General features: G+C 34.8%; 2 protein-coding genes across 2 annotated transcripts; both read right to left on the bottom strand.

Moving 5' to 3' along the window:
* Positions 1 to 1,157: 1,157 nt before the first annotated feature.
* Positions 1,158 to 3,379, bottom strand: LOC136068970 (cytochrome P450 CYP82D47-like). Its single transcript, XM_065776925.1, has 2 exons — positions 2,385 to 3,379; positions 1,158 to 2,014 (listed from the first exon to the last, which is right to left on the bottom strand). Exons 1-2 carry the CDS (start codon positions 3,333 to 3,335, stop codon positions 1,391 to 1,393), a joined length of 1,575 nt encoding a protein of 524 aa, XP_065632997.1. The 5' UTR covers positions 3,336 to 3,379; the 3' UTR covers positions 1,158 to 1,390.
* Positions 3,380 to 6,428: 3,049 nt separating this feature from the next.
* Positions 6,429 to 10,070, bottom strand: LOC112035843 (demethylepipodophyllotoxin synthase). Its single transcript, XM_065776946.1, is given in 5 exon segments — positions 6,429 to 6,648; positions 6,651 to 7,055; positions 7,820 to 8,151; positions 9,251 to 9,619; positions 10,058 to 10,070. Coding segments are annotated over 5 exon segments (1,323 nt in total). The 3' UTR covers positions 6,429 to 6,444.
* Between the last annotated feature and the right edge of the window lie 3,790 nt (positions 10,071 to 13,860).

Below are 13,860 nucleotides of genomic sequence, written 5' to 3'. Positions count from 1 at the left end.
AATCAGAAGTGACATATTTTGGTTTTTGCAATTGTATTTTAATTAATTATTTAAAAAAAATTATAATGTTGCATATAGAAAATTTTGTGTTTTTATATAGGTGTGTAAACACAAATATAATTTGTATTGATTGAATAGTGAATACAATTCTTTGTTTTTGATCCTTTTAATAAGGTAGAATCTTCTGATTCTATCTTCTTTGTAATCTTGACTCTAACATGGAATCTTCTTCACTTTGGTTGGAAGATGAATCGAATGATCTTCACAATGAATTTCTAGTTTTGAGTTTGTTACAGATTTGTTGTTCTTCAAGTTCTTCGAATTTTTTTTGAATTTGAAGGATTTTGGGTTGAAGTCCCTCGGGGCTTTAGAGGTTTGATTCATTGAACTTCAATGATTGAGAGCTTTTTGAAGTTTATGGAGGCTTTTGATCTTGATTCCAATAGAACTTCAAATCCTGGAAGAAGGATTCAAATTAATTTCTTTGAATGATCATTGGGCGTTCTTGGCAGAATTTCTCCAAAGTTTTGACGTCTTGAAAAGTTGGTAGAGAATGAGAGGGGGTGTCCTTTATATATAGTGGTTTTAGAGGATAAGTCTCATTTTGAATTGATCTCCTAGAGATAAGTAGTAGACTCTGATTTATTTAAAAGATTCCCACCAAAACTTGTTGCTTATAGATACTTATCTCTATTTATCTATTTTGATATAGTTTCTACATTGATAAAGATAATAATCAACAAAGAGTCTCTCCATAATTTGTTACTTGTAGATAATTATCTTTATCTTATTTATTTATTTTAATAAAGATAATTATCCATCAATTATGATAGAAAATTTATCTTTATTTTGTGGATCAAATGACATATGACAAATTTTAATTTCTAATGTGATATCATCTTAGATGACACATGTAATGATTTGATTTAATTAATTTAATGATGCATAAATTTGGAATTTGTCACTAAATTTTGACGTGGCATGTTATAATTAGCTTAATTAATGTTTTGCCTCCTACAAGGTACATTCTGATTTGGTAGATATTTTCAAATTTATCAAGATAAAGCAATATATTCAATAAGAAATGTCATGCTCATACTTTTGTATACTGAGTAAGAGATAGTACTATAATGGTTAAAAACTTAACTCGCAAGACATGTACAAATTACAATACATAACGAATACAAAGCTTATTTTCAAAGATAGTAAAAGAAAACTAAATACAGGACAAATACAGCTTATTATTTGATAATTCGATAAATTATCAAAAACCACTTTCCAAGTAACTTTTAATTTTCCAATGGCTGGCTCTCGTATGCTCACTTGAAAATTAAATAGCCTATTATTACATCATAACAAATACTGATTTATCAAATGATACCAAGTTAAATTATGCATATACTTGAGCATGCAGGCGTGGAGTGAGATGGACTTCAAGTGGGGTGGCTTTCTGGTTGGTAAGCCCAACTTTCTCTGTCATATCCACAGGTTTATTCAAAGGGCTTGCAATTTCGAAATTATGCAACAAGGTAGCAAGTGTCAGTTGTGTAACTTGTAGGGCAAATGAAATACCAGGGCACATTCTTCTACCACTACCAAATGGTATCAATTCAAAATTATTGCCCCTAATGTCAACATGCTTGTGGGTTGTAAGAAATCTTTCTGGCTGAAATTTACTAGGATTTTCCCACACGTTTGGGTCACGTTGGAGTTTCGGAAGATTGACGAGGAGTCTTGTGCTTGCTGGAATGTGGTAGCCTACTAAAGTACAGTCTTCCATAGACTCGTGTGGCACTAAAAATGGTGCAGGAGGATGTAAACGCATTGTTTCTTTGAGGATAGCCTGAAGATAAACCAAATTTTTTAGGTCTGATTCCTTCACTTGCCTTTCTCTACCAATCTGGATGTCTAATTCTTCTTGGGCTTTCTTTAAGGCTTCACGATTGTTGAGAACTAAAGCAAGAGCCCATGTCAATGTTATTGTTGATGTGTCTGAACCCGCTACAATAAGGGTCTGCAAACGTGACATAACAGAAAATGGAGGATTAGATGGTCAGCTAAGGTTTTAAGCTTTCTGACCGTGGACCAATTATCAAATTTAGTAGTTGCAAGATTTAGATTACATTAATAATCTTAAATATGTAGGCGTCAAGAGCTTTTATACTGACGTAGGCCATTAGGCTGAGCCATATAAACTTTCATGTATACTCTCTTTTTTATACATATATTCATCATTTAATAATCACTCAAAATCATGTAACAATTTTTACAGTAACAATAACAAATAGTAATGATGGCAATATTCAATATATGTAGCTTTGTAGCAAATGAGATTTTGGTAGTGTATATATGTAGCTGAATTAATAGGATTATGAAAAACTTACCATGCTTGTAGCCTTGACTATTGTATCTACGTCATAACCAAAAGTTTCATCATTGTCAGTGACAATGGATAGCAATACATCCATAAAATCTTGGTGTTCCTTCATCCCACCACACAATTTCTTTTGCCTATGTTCTTCTAGCCATCCTCTAGCCATATGATCCAATTCTTTTGCTGTCTTCTTCATAGCTTTCTCATACCCTCCTATGTCCAACCACCTTAGATAAGGAAGTGCATCTGATACCACAAATGTTCCACTCAAATTGAAAAACTCTCTCAATGCCATTCGACATTGATCATTCCCTTCATTCTCATCCTTGGTCGTAGCCCCACCAAATCGCTTCCCTACAACCATCCTACATATTACGTTTAAGACTGTGTACCCAAACCATCTCTCCATCTCCAATAATACCTTCTTGTTCTTGCCCAATAGCTTATATATCTCTTTTATAGAATCATTTACCTCGACATCCGGAATGTGTTTGAGTGTCTCAAGGCGGTGGTTTGAGAGGACCTCTTGCATGGCTATTTTTCTCACTTGGCGCCAGAAGGGACCATAAGGGCTAAACCCAATCATGGCATAGTTGTAGCCCAAGACTTCTAGAGCTACACCTTTTGGGCGGTTTGCAAAGACTTTGTCATTGGTGGTAAAACACTCTTTAGCTATCTCCCAACTACTTACTACTAGGGTTCTATGCACCCCCAACCAGATTGTGAAGATTGGTCCATACTTATCAGCCATGTTACCCAAGGTTATATGGGGCGGTTGTGACCCTCCAAACAGGTGGAGGTGACCAATCAAAGGCCATGCTCCACCAACATCAGGTGGAACTCTCTTTTTACTAGTAGTACTTTGAATTCTTTTTGATATCCATAATAGAAAGAATATAAACATGAAAATGGTGAATATGCTGGCCATAGGAGTAGTGAAGAATAGGTAGGAGAATAGCATGGTTTTTGTTTTTGTTTTTGTTTTTTTTTCTAAGTGTTCGGTTTTTGGTTAGTGACGGTGGTTTTGTGGTGAAATATATTTATAGCCCAAACTTTAACGAGTAAGTATACTGTGTACTCAGCATATATGCCGGGTCACTCACAGACTGGCAAGTCCCACACACTATGGGGCCCGCCAGTTTGTGAGACACCTGGCATATATGCCGGGTACATAATATAATTTTTGAACTTTAACAGGGAGAGGATCTTTTCTCAAAGCCAACAAGCAAGCTAAAAAAAATTATATATATATATATTGATTGGAATGTCATTTTATATCTCATGTACCCAATAGGGTCGGTTGAAGACAAGCAAGTGATGCAATACAATCGCAGCAAATAAAAAGAAAGCCCCACTTATGTGTGTATGTCTCTCTCTCTCTCTCTTTCTATATATATATATATATATATATATTTTTTTTTTTTTTTAATTTAAGAAAAAATATATTAAATTATTTTATGAGAAATGATATATCTACAATATTTTTACAACAAATTCTAAGTGGCAGGTTTTTACTAGTTGGGGCAAAAAAGTAATCTTAGTGTTAGTTTCAAATTTGAACCAATAACAACTAACTACCTGTGATTTGTTGTAAAATTGTTGTAGACATATCATCTCTCTTATTTTATTGGTCAATAGAATACATTAAAAAAATCCCATTGTATCTTAAAATATATTAAATTAAAAAAAAAAAGCAAAAAAAGTCAAAATTTGGCTAAAATATTAAATCATAAGATACAAGATTATTAATTTATTCTTGAAATTTGCTAAAATTAAAATTAATACCAAACAAATTTATTAATAATACAATGTAAATATCTTGAAATATGCTAAAATAAAAATTATAAATTTCTAAAACAAATGAAAAAAACAATAGAAAATATCTCTCAGCTTTCTTTCATTCTTTGCAATAACTTCACAGTGATGGATGATGTGTCGTGGGTGGGCATGGCACCTTGTGCTTCATGCTAATCCGATGTAAACCCAACTCTCTCTCTCTCTCTCTCTCTCTCACGATGAAAATGAGAGAACTGGATTGTGATAACTCATAACTGTGAGTATTTTATACAATACTTCAAAAAATTTTAAAAAAATTTTAATATGCACTCTGCACTAACACTACACGCATGGCACATGGCCCCCTCACAGCGCCACCCAATGTAACCGACTTCTCGAAAGTTTAAGCTGCTTATTTTTTATAAAATTGATTTCATTTTTAAATATTGTAAATAAAAATAAAAGTTAATTGAAATAGTAAAACGAAACTCATTAATAGTACTAAAAAATACATTAAAATTTATAAATAATAGTAAAAATAAATTAAATAATAAAATTAGTGGACAAAAACAAGGACGAAATGGGTAACTAAACATAAAATTCTAACTATATAATTAGTTGTCAACGTTTTCAAACTATATTTTTTATTAGCATCTCGAGTTTCAAAGACTCGATTTTGGCCCATAAATCGAGTCTCAAAGACTCAATTTTCATGACCTAATTATATCTGATGTGGTATATTTTTCCACGTGACGGCCACATGGAAATCGAGTTTCTAATACTCAATTTCTAACACACAAAAAAAAAAAAAAAAAAAAAATTTAAAAGTTCTAAGTCCATGTACCGAAATACCCAAAAACAAATTTCAAAAATGTCAAACACATCGATCTCAATCCAAACTCAGCTCAGAGGGAGAGAAAGAGCTCACCTCACCAGCCAGGCGCGGCCGGAGCTAGTGCGCGGCCTAGGCCTCTGGGTCGCGCGTGGTGGTCCGATCTAATCTTCTCCTTCTGGTTTTTTTTTTTTTTTTTTTTTTTTTTCCCTCTGGGTTGTTCTCTGTTCTGGTACCTCTCTTATTTATATTTATAAGGGTTGAAAATTGAGTATTAGAAACTCAATTTCTATGTGGTCACCACGTGAAAAAATATGCCACATCGTATATGATTAGGCCATAAAAATCGAGTCTTTAAGACTCGATTTATGAGCCAAAATTGAGTTTTTAAAATTTAAAATACTAATAAAAAATATAATTTAATAATGTTAACAGCTAATTATATAATTAAAATTTTATGTTTAGGCATCCATTTCGTCCACAAAAACAATATTTATCCAACCACCAAACCCACCCACTGTATACGCATAAGCATATAGCATCTTAGCACGCCACAGACACATGGCGCACGGCCCCACACACTATCACCAACTCCACTAAGACGCAGCAACATGGCCCACTGCCCCACACATAGGTACTAAAGCCAAATTTTCTATTTTAAAAAATTTAATAAAAAAAAAATTTAATAAAAATTTAAAGCTATAAAAAAAGACCTGATTCATAATTTTTGGCCCTCAAAATGGTTGAACCGGTCCATCCAAAAAAAAAAAAAAAAAATGGTTGAACCGGCACATAAGTACTAAAGTCAAAGTCTTTTTTTCCTTTTATTGTTCCTATCTATTTTATCTTGCCTTACATCGTTGTCATTTTAATTTTTTAAATTTATAAGTTTGGGCTACATATATTTTTTATCAAAAAATCGCCACCAATGACCACAAACAGAAATGATGATGAAGGGGTGTCGCAGTATTGGGGGCCATACTTCTTGAAGATTTTTGGCTTGATTTGAAGTTCCGCACCTACTCCATCTATATACATGTAATTTTAAAAACATAACCTCCCCCATAGTTAATACAATTCTTAACAGTTAAGAAACATAACTCATATATAAGTCAAATGCCAAATTACAAGACACATAAAATGACCAAAAAAAAAAATCTTATTTTTACAAAAAAATCCAACCTTTAAAAACAGAACTCACAAGACAAATGCAAATTACAAGTCACACGTAATATGACTTGACAAATATAGAGCTTATTTTCAAACAGTTAAATTAACTAAGATGATAACTTTTTCTAATGACTTTTACTTTTCTAATGTTTGCCTCTTCAATGGTTACATGGAAATGGAAAACACCAATTTATTGCACGACACCATATTTTAATTTATCAAATAATACCTAGTCAAATTATGCATATCACACCATATCATATTTTAATTTATCACATTACACCTAGTCAAATTATGCATATACTTGAGCATGAAGGCGAGGAGTGAGATAGACTTCAAGTGGGGTAGCTTTTTGGTTTGTAAGTCCACCTTTCTCTGTCATGTCCACAGGTTCATCTGATGGGCTTGAAATTTCAAAAGCATGAAACAAAGTAGCAAGTGTGAGTTGCGTAACTTGCAAGGCAAATGAGATCCCAGGGCACATTCTTCTACAGTTCTACCACTACCTTGGCCTCTAACATCAACATCCTTGTGAGTTGTAAGAAATCTCTCAGGTCGAAATTCACTAGGATCCACCCACACATTTGGGTCTCGATGGAGTTTTGGAAGATTAACAATAAGTCGTGTGCTTGCTGGGACGTGGTAACCAACCAAAGTACAGTCTTCCATTGACTCGTGTGGCACTAGGAGTGGTGCAGCAGGGTATAAACGCATTGTTTCTTTGAGGATAGCTTGGAGATATACCAAATTTTTCATATCTGATTCCTTCACTGGCCTTTCTCTACCGATATAAATGTCTAATTCTTCTTGAGCTTTTGTTAAGGTCTCAGGGTTGCCGAGAAGCAAAGAGAGAGCCCATGTCAATGTTATTGTTGATGTGTTTGAAGCCGTTGAGATAAGGACCTACAAAAGTAACATTGTTGTTAAGCTTTCTAGCGGTGGTCCAAGAATCAAATTTAATAGCAGCAAGAATTCAGATTGCTTTAAGAATTCAAAATTTATGCTATTTGATTATATATGGCTTAATATTCAACAAGAAAATGACATGCCTTCAAGTTTAGGATTTAAATAAACCATTATGCACAAGATAATTATCGTGAAATTGTTTGAACCTTTTAATTTTGTAACATGAACTTCCAAATCCACGTTGAATTTTATGTGAGATAGATGCGGTAAATGCTTCTTACATGGGGAATATAAATATTCAGCACTACTTTTTGTGATGTATTTATGCTCTATTAATTGTGGTATGTCATGTGCTTGATTTTATTATATTTCATTTTAAAATTCAATTATTTTATAATAAAAAAATGTAAAAACAATATATGATAAGTTGTGATTTGCAAAATATAAAGTGGAATACAAAAAGTGGTATAAAGAATTTGTATTTCTTCAATGAGCCATGTGCTTATCTATCTAAAAAATTTAATTGTTACTCTTGGAAGTCAACACAAATTCAATAGAGCAGTGTTTATTACACAAATAATTTTATACAATTTTACAAACACGGAAAAAAAAAAGTTATAATTTCAGTTTTTTTTCACCTGTTAAAAATTTTCTTAAATAACGTGTTTGTAACAAGTTAACCTAATTCAAAATATGTAGCAAATGAGATTTTGGAAATATATTATACAATGTGTGAATTAATAGGGTTATCAAAAGCTTACCAAGCATGTAGCTTTGATGATTGTATCAACATCATAACTGGAAGTCTCATCATCATCAGTGACAATGGATAGCATTACATCCATAAAATCTTGGTAATCGTTCACCCCACCAGAAATTTTCCTCTGCTTATGCTCCTTTGGCCATTCTTCAGTCACATCATCCAATTCTTTTACGGTTTTCTTCATGGCTTTCTCGCTCCCCCTTATGTCAAACCACCTTAGATATGGTAGTGCATTTCAGACCACAAACTCTCCACTCAAATCTATAAACTCTCTCAATGCCTTTCGGCACTGATCATTTCTATCATTCTCAACGTTGGTCGTAGTGTTAGGGCATATATGTTTTAACTTGTTTAAGAACATATGTCACTTAGTCATATAAATTGGCTAATCCTTTGACAAAACGCACTTTGCTTGTAATTGGGTAGTTCTAGGTGTTTTTAATACTTCAAGAAACAATGTTTCAAGATCAAGTGTTGAAGTTATCAAGTCTGTCCAAGAGAAAGCAAGTTGAAGTGCAAAATTTATAAAGCTCGACACCTCTCGATAGCTACCTCGACACCTGGCTATCTGTCGAGATCTTCAACTGATTCTTATCGCAATCTCGATAGCTTCTCGATAGCTAGTCGATCGATCAAGAAAGTTTCTGTCCCCTCGACACCTTCTCGACACCTCCTCGATAGCTGCTATCTGTCGAGATTCATTAAACCTCGACACCTCTCGATCGATCGAGGTTACGGAAAATCAAAATTTTCAGCTTTTTGATTTTTGGGCCAGGCTTATGTATTTGAGTAGGGTTTCTTTTCTCACAACCCTAGACTTATATAAGACTTATTTTAAAGGTCGTTACATGAGAGAATACAAGGAAAACATATGCAAAAAGGTGATTGATGCCTTATTCTCTCTGAAAGAAGCTACTGCGTTTTTGCGCCTTAGGGTTTTGTAACCAAGTGTTTCTTGATCTTCATTGTTGATGAAGTGAAGAACTTTGCAGCCAACATTCTTCTTTCTCAAGTTGGTGAGTGAGTCATGTATTGGGATCCGTGTAACAAAAAGGGTGGCGTTCATATATTGAAGAGTTCAGAGGTTCTGAAGCGGTAGAAGGTTTCTGCTGTGAGTTCATCTACGGGGATTGTAGAGTCTAGGGACAAAGGTTTTGTACTATTTCTGAAACTTCTCTTTTCTATGGTGGATTGCTTTTCGGGAAGGTTTCCCCCCAAGTTTTTTACTGTGAAACTGGTTGGTTTCATTGGTTTTCCTGGGTCATCATATCTTGTCTTATTTACTTTTCCGCTGCATTCATTATTGACATGATATTGATGTTTGTTTGTTTTAACAAGGCTTGTTCATAATAAATCTAATTAACAACTTGAGTTTAAAACTTGTTAATTCTATCAATCGGGGTCTATATTTCTCAACACGTAGCCTTACCAAATCGTTGTCCAACAACCATCCTACATATAACGTTTAGGGTTGTGTACCCAAGCCATCTCCCCATCTCCAATAACACCTTCTTGTTCTTGCCCAATAGCTTATATATCTCTTTTATAGAATCATTTAGCTCGACATCCGGAATGTGTTTGAGCGTTTCAAGGCAGTGGTTTGAGAGGACCTCTAGCGTGGCCATTTTTCTCACTTGGCGCCAGAAGGGACCATAAGGGCTGAACCCAATCATGGCATAGTTGTAGCCCAAGACTTCTGGAGCTAGACCTTTTGGACGGTTGGCAAAGGCTTTGTCATTGGTTGTAAAACACTCTTTGGCTATCTCCCAATTGCTTACTACTATTGTTCGATGCACACCTAATCAATCTGTCAATTGTTTATGAGTTCCTTAACTGTGATTAGATTCTCATTGGTGATATTGTTACCACTTACCAATTACCACTAAATACTTAATACCTAAATTTGGTACAACTCTTGTTCCAGCTTTCTAGAAGCTAATCTTGGTATAATCTTCGATCTGTTTAAAGTAGAAAGAGAAAATGAAGGTGGCAAGTAAAGAATGACAAACTATAATGGAGTACATAACATATTAAGTAAAGAAGAATAAGTAAATATTTTATAAGAATTACACCTCAATCTCAATCTACTCAATGTTGGTAGATGTGGCAAAACGGGCAGGTCGGGTTGGGTTCGGGTCGGGTCAATCGGGTTTGCAAGTTAATTGGGTCGCGGGTCAAAATGGGTCGTTTTTAAATAGGTTAATCAGGTTGGGTCAAAAAATTCTAACCGTTTTGCCGTGTCTAGCCATGTTACCTGAGGTTATATGAGCCGATTATGACCCTCCGAATTGGTGGAGGTGGCCAATCAAAGACCATGTGCCACCAGCTTCAGGTAGAACTTTATTTTTACTAGCAGTTCTTTGAACTCTTCTTGACATCCATATTAGAAAGAATATGAACATGAAAATGTTAAATATGCTAGCCATAGAATTTGTGAAGAATGGGTAAGAGAAGAGCATGGTTGATGTTTCTAGTGAGTGACAATTAATGGTTTTGTGGTAAAATATATATAGCCCAAACTAGTAATGAGGTGGTTCTTACAAGATACGCGGCAAGCAAGCTGAAAATAAATTCAGATTGTCAATTTAACATCTTAGAGTATCTCCATTTCCATACCATTGAGAGGTTGATAACCCAAACACTTACCACACCCTTTCAGAGTGTCAAGTGAGGTTTTGGTGCTGCTAGGAAGTATTGGAAGAAGTTAAAGATGATAGATGCAACATGAAACTTATTGTGGGATCTGGAGAACTAGACAAGACACGGTTCCCAGAATGTTCCACCATATTTTGATGGTAGTAACTATGCCTTTTGGAAAGTCCGAATGAGGGAATTCTTGTGTTCTATTGATGATACTGTTTGGTATGTGGTAGAAGTAGGGTGGACTAGGTTGGAGGTCGCTAAATCCACTTGGGATAAAGCAGCACTTGCGGCAGCTAACGCTAACAATAGAGTTTTGAATGCAATTTTTTGTGGTGTTTTTCCAGATGAGTTTCACAGGATTTCTCACATAACCATAGCCAAGGAAGCTTGGGAGATATTGAAGACCACCTATGAAGGAACAAAGAAAGTGAAGGATACAAAACTTTAGATGATTACCACCAAATTTGAAGAGCTTAAGATAGGAGATGATGAGCCCTTTGATTCATTCTATAGGAAGCTTAACGAAATCGTGATTGCAAAACTCAATCTTGGTGAGAAGATTGAGGATGCTAAGGTGGTGAGAAAAATTTTGAGGTGCTTACCGAAGAGCTTCCGAGCAAAAGTCACAGCTATAAAGGAAAGTAAAGATTTGGATGAGATTAAAATCCAAGAGCTCATTATATCTCTCCAAACGTATGAGCTGAGACTGCCTTTTCATAAATTGAGCAAATCTCTTGCTCTTAAAACCATCACCAAAAGAATGGATGATTCCTCCGAAGAAGATGGAGTGAAGAAGGAGGTAGCATTTCTTGAAAAGAACTTTCGAAAATTTTTGAAGATGAAGAACAGTGGGAAAACCGTTCAGCAGAGGGAAGTTTTCATCCTCCAAAGGTGATAGGAAGGAGTTTAAAAAGAAAGATGGGAAGGATACTCAATCTCCTCAAGGCATTGTGTGTTATGGATACAATGGCCATGGACATCTCAAGGAGTTTCCTAACTATCTAAGAGGGAAGGGCAAGGTGTATGTCACAACACTTTGTGATTCAGATTCTTCCAATTATGATTCAGAAGAGAGTTGTAATGGAGAAGGGAATTACTCCACTTTTATGACTATTGCTCATGTTGAGTCCTCGGAGGACTTGAGTTTACTAGCGCAAGAACTTGGGGAGCATAGTGATGAGGAATCCAAGGGAATTGTAAAAGAATCAGATGCTAAAAAAGATGAAGAATTAGCTGGTCTTCAAGAAAACTACAATTCCCTACTTGAGAAGTCAGGAGAATATACAAGGGTGACCAAGGTAGCTATTAAAAAGATGAAGAAGGCAGAAAAGGACTATAGAAGTCTCTTAGTGCGATATAAGGTGGCCAAATGTGAAATAGAGACACTGAATGGAGAGCTGACCGAAGCCTACTCAAAGATAAAATTCCTTGAGCTTAAGGTGATTCAAGCCAATGTAAAAGTAGAGTGAGTCTCCTCCAAAAAGCTTAATGAAGTGCGCTCTCATCAAAAACCTTTCTTTGACAAAACCGAATTGGAATATACTGGAGAAAGTAGTTCAGCTGTCAAAATTATCAAAGAAGTGAAGTTTGTGCAAGCGAAAGAACCAGTAGTGGCTGCCTCTACTCCTAAGAAAGTGGAGAATGAGAAAAAGAAGAATGTAGCTGACCAACGGGTGTTGAATAAGCCTCGTAACCAATCGGTGGTTAGGTTTGAAGCCAAAGGGAAATCACTTCCAAAGTCACAAAGAGGTTCGAGAATTCAACATTTCTATCATCACTGTGGACTTCAAGGACACACTAGACCAAATTGTCATAAGCTGAGGGTATTGAAGAATGCAAGTGATCAGAGGTCAAGAGGACTAAGAAATGACAAATGGAATGAGGCTGTTGAGCAATCAAGAGGTCGAGATGGTGATTCTGGTGTAACGGATGTGATGAAAATGATTGATGCATTCACCACTTGTTTGACAAGCTTCTCCAAAAAGTTTGAAAGTCCTAACTCTCGTACCTAATCCTATAGAGATATCACCCCAAACGCACGTGCCGTGTGGGTGAAACGGGGTATTCATGCATAAGCATTACAATATGTCCATACATTAATACTTCCGATGTTTAGGGACATATGTTCATGCATCACAACATGCATAATTTACTTTGTATCATTTGTTTTTGGCTTATAGCATGTTTCTTTTACAAGTTTTTGCTTTATTCTTGTTTTTGTTCTGTTTTTTAGTGTGTTCAAAAATTCAAAAACCCATAAAAATTGAAAAATCTTCAAAAAGTTTGATCGCTTGTGTTGTGTATATCACATGTGAGTTTGGCCCAGTACCTTTGTACTAATGGCGTAATGCATTTACGAGCTTAACTTGTTATGTATACACATTTATTTGTGTGGAAGAAATCTTGAAAACTATGTGTGATTGTTATAAATAGATCTTCAAGCTTGTCATGAATGATTGGTCAATAGTCTTGATGGTCTTGATAGTCTTGATATTTGCATAGACTTGTGTCTATATCTTTTCCTACTTTATTTTTATGTTTTTGCAAAAGCGCTCACCAAATGTAAATCTCAAAGTGAAAAAGAGATATTGAGTTGCAAAAACTTGTTGCACATACTAGTATTTGATTAGAAAAAAGGGAAAGCGACTTTTGTTTTAAAATGTATGGTGCTCAAAAAGTCAAAGGCTAATTCTAAATGTTGATATATCAAAAATATCAAGCACCGATCTCAAAAGAGATGTATTATCAAAACTGGATCAAATGTTATGATTTCTGCAGAAATCAAATGAAAAGCTTCTAAGTTTTGTAATCAATTTGTGGGAGGTCAAATATGTTCATTTATATAATTGAGATAGACCACTTGATTTAGTACTAGTTGTGTATGACTTGATTGAATTGATCATTGAAGTTTCACTCTACTCTAAGGACTTTTTCACACTTGATACTCACCACAACACACAAGATTTTGATTCAATTAATGCGTATCTCATTTGTGTGATTGTATATATTTAAATGTGATGTGTATGCTCAAGTACTTACTGATCAAACCAAAAAATATTTTTTGAGTGTTTTATATGTTTTTGAAAGTGATTTTATACTTTCGTGTCTTTAGTTTTTGTTTAAAATGCATTTTGTATTTTTCTTCAAAAACTGGTTCAAAGGATATTTCGCGAAAAGCTCGCAACTTAGAGCTTCTCGCGAAAAGTGCTTAAAGGAAATAATTTTTTTGTCATTTCACATTGAGACTGTTGCTATTGTCTCGTGAGCATTTCACGACTAAACACTTATCATGAAATGAGTTTTAGGTAAAAACTAGAATTTCTTCAAATTCAGACAGAACCTATTGCGACTGATTGCGACTTAAAGCTTCTCGCGAAAGCTTTTAAGCGACAGTGG

The sequence above is a fragment of the Quercus suber genome, unplaced genomic scaffold (assembly GCF_002906115.3).
Source record: "Quercus suber isolate HL8 unplaced genomic scaffold, Cork oak 2.0 scaffold_145, whole genome shotgun sequence".
Classification (NCBI taxonomy): domain Eukaryota; kingdom Viridiplantae; phylum Streptophyta; class Magnoliopsida; order Fagales; family Fagaceae; genus Quercus; species Quercus suber.
Note: the sequence above shows the minus strand (reverse complement) of the source record. Positions and strands in the feature narration are given on the sequence as shown.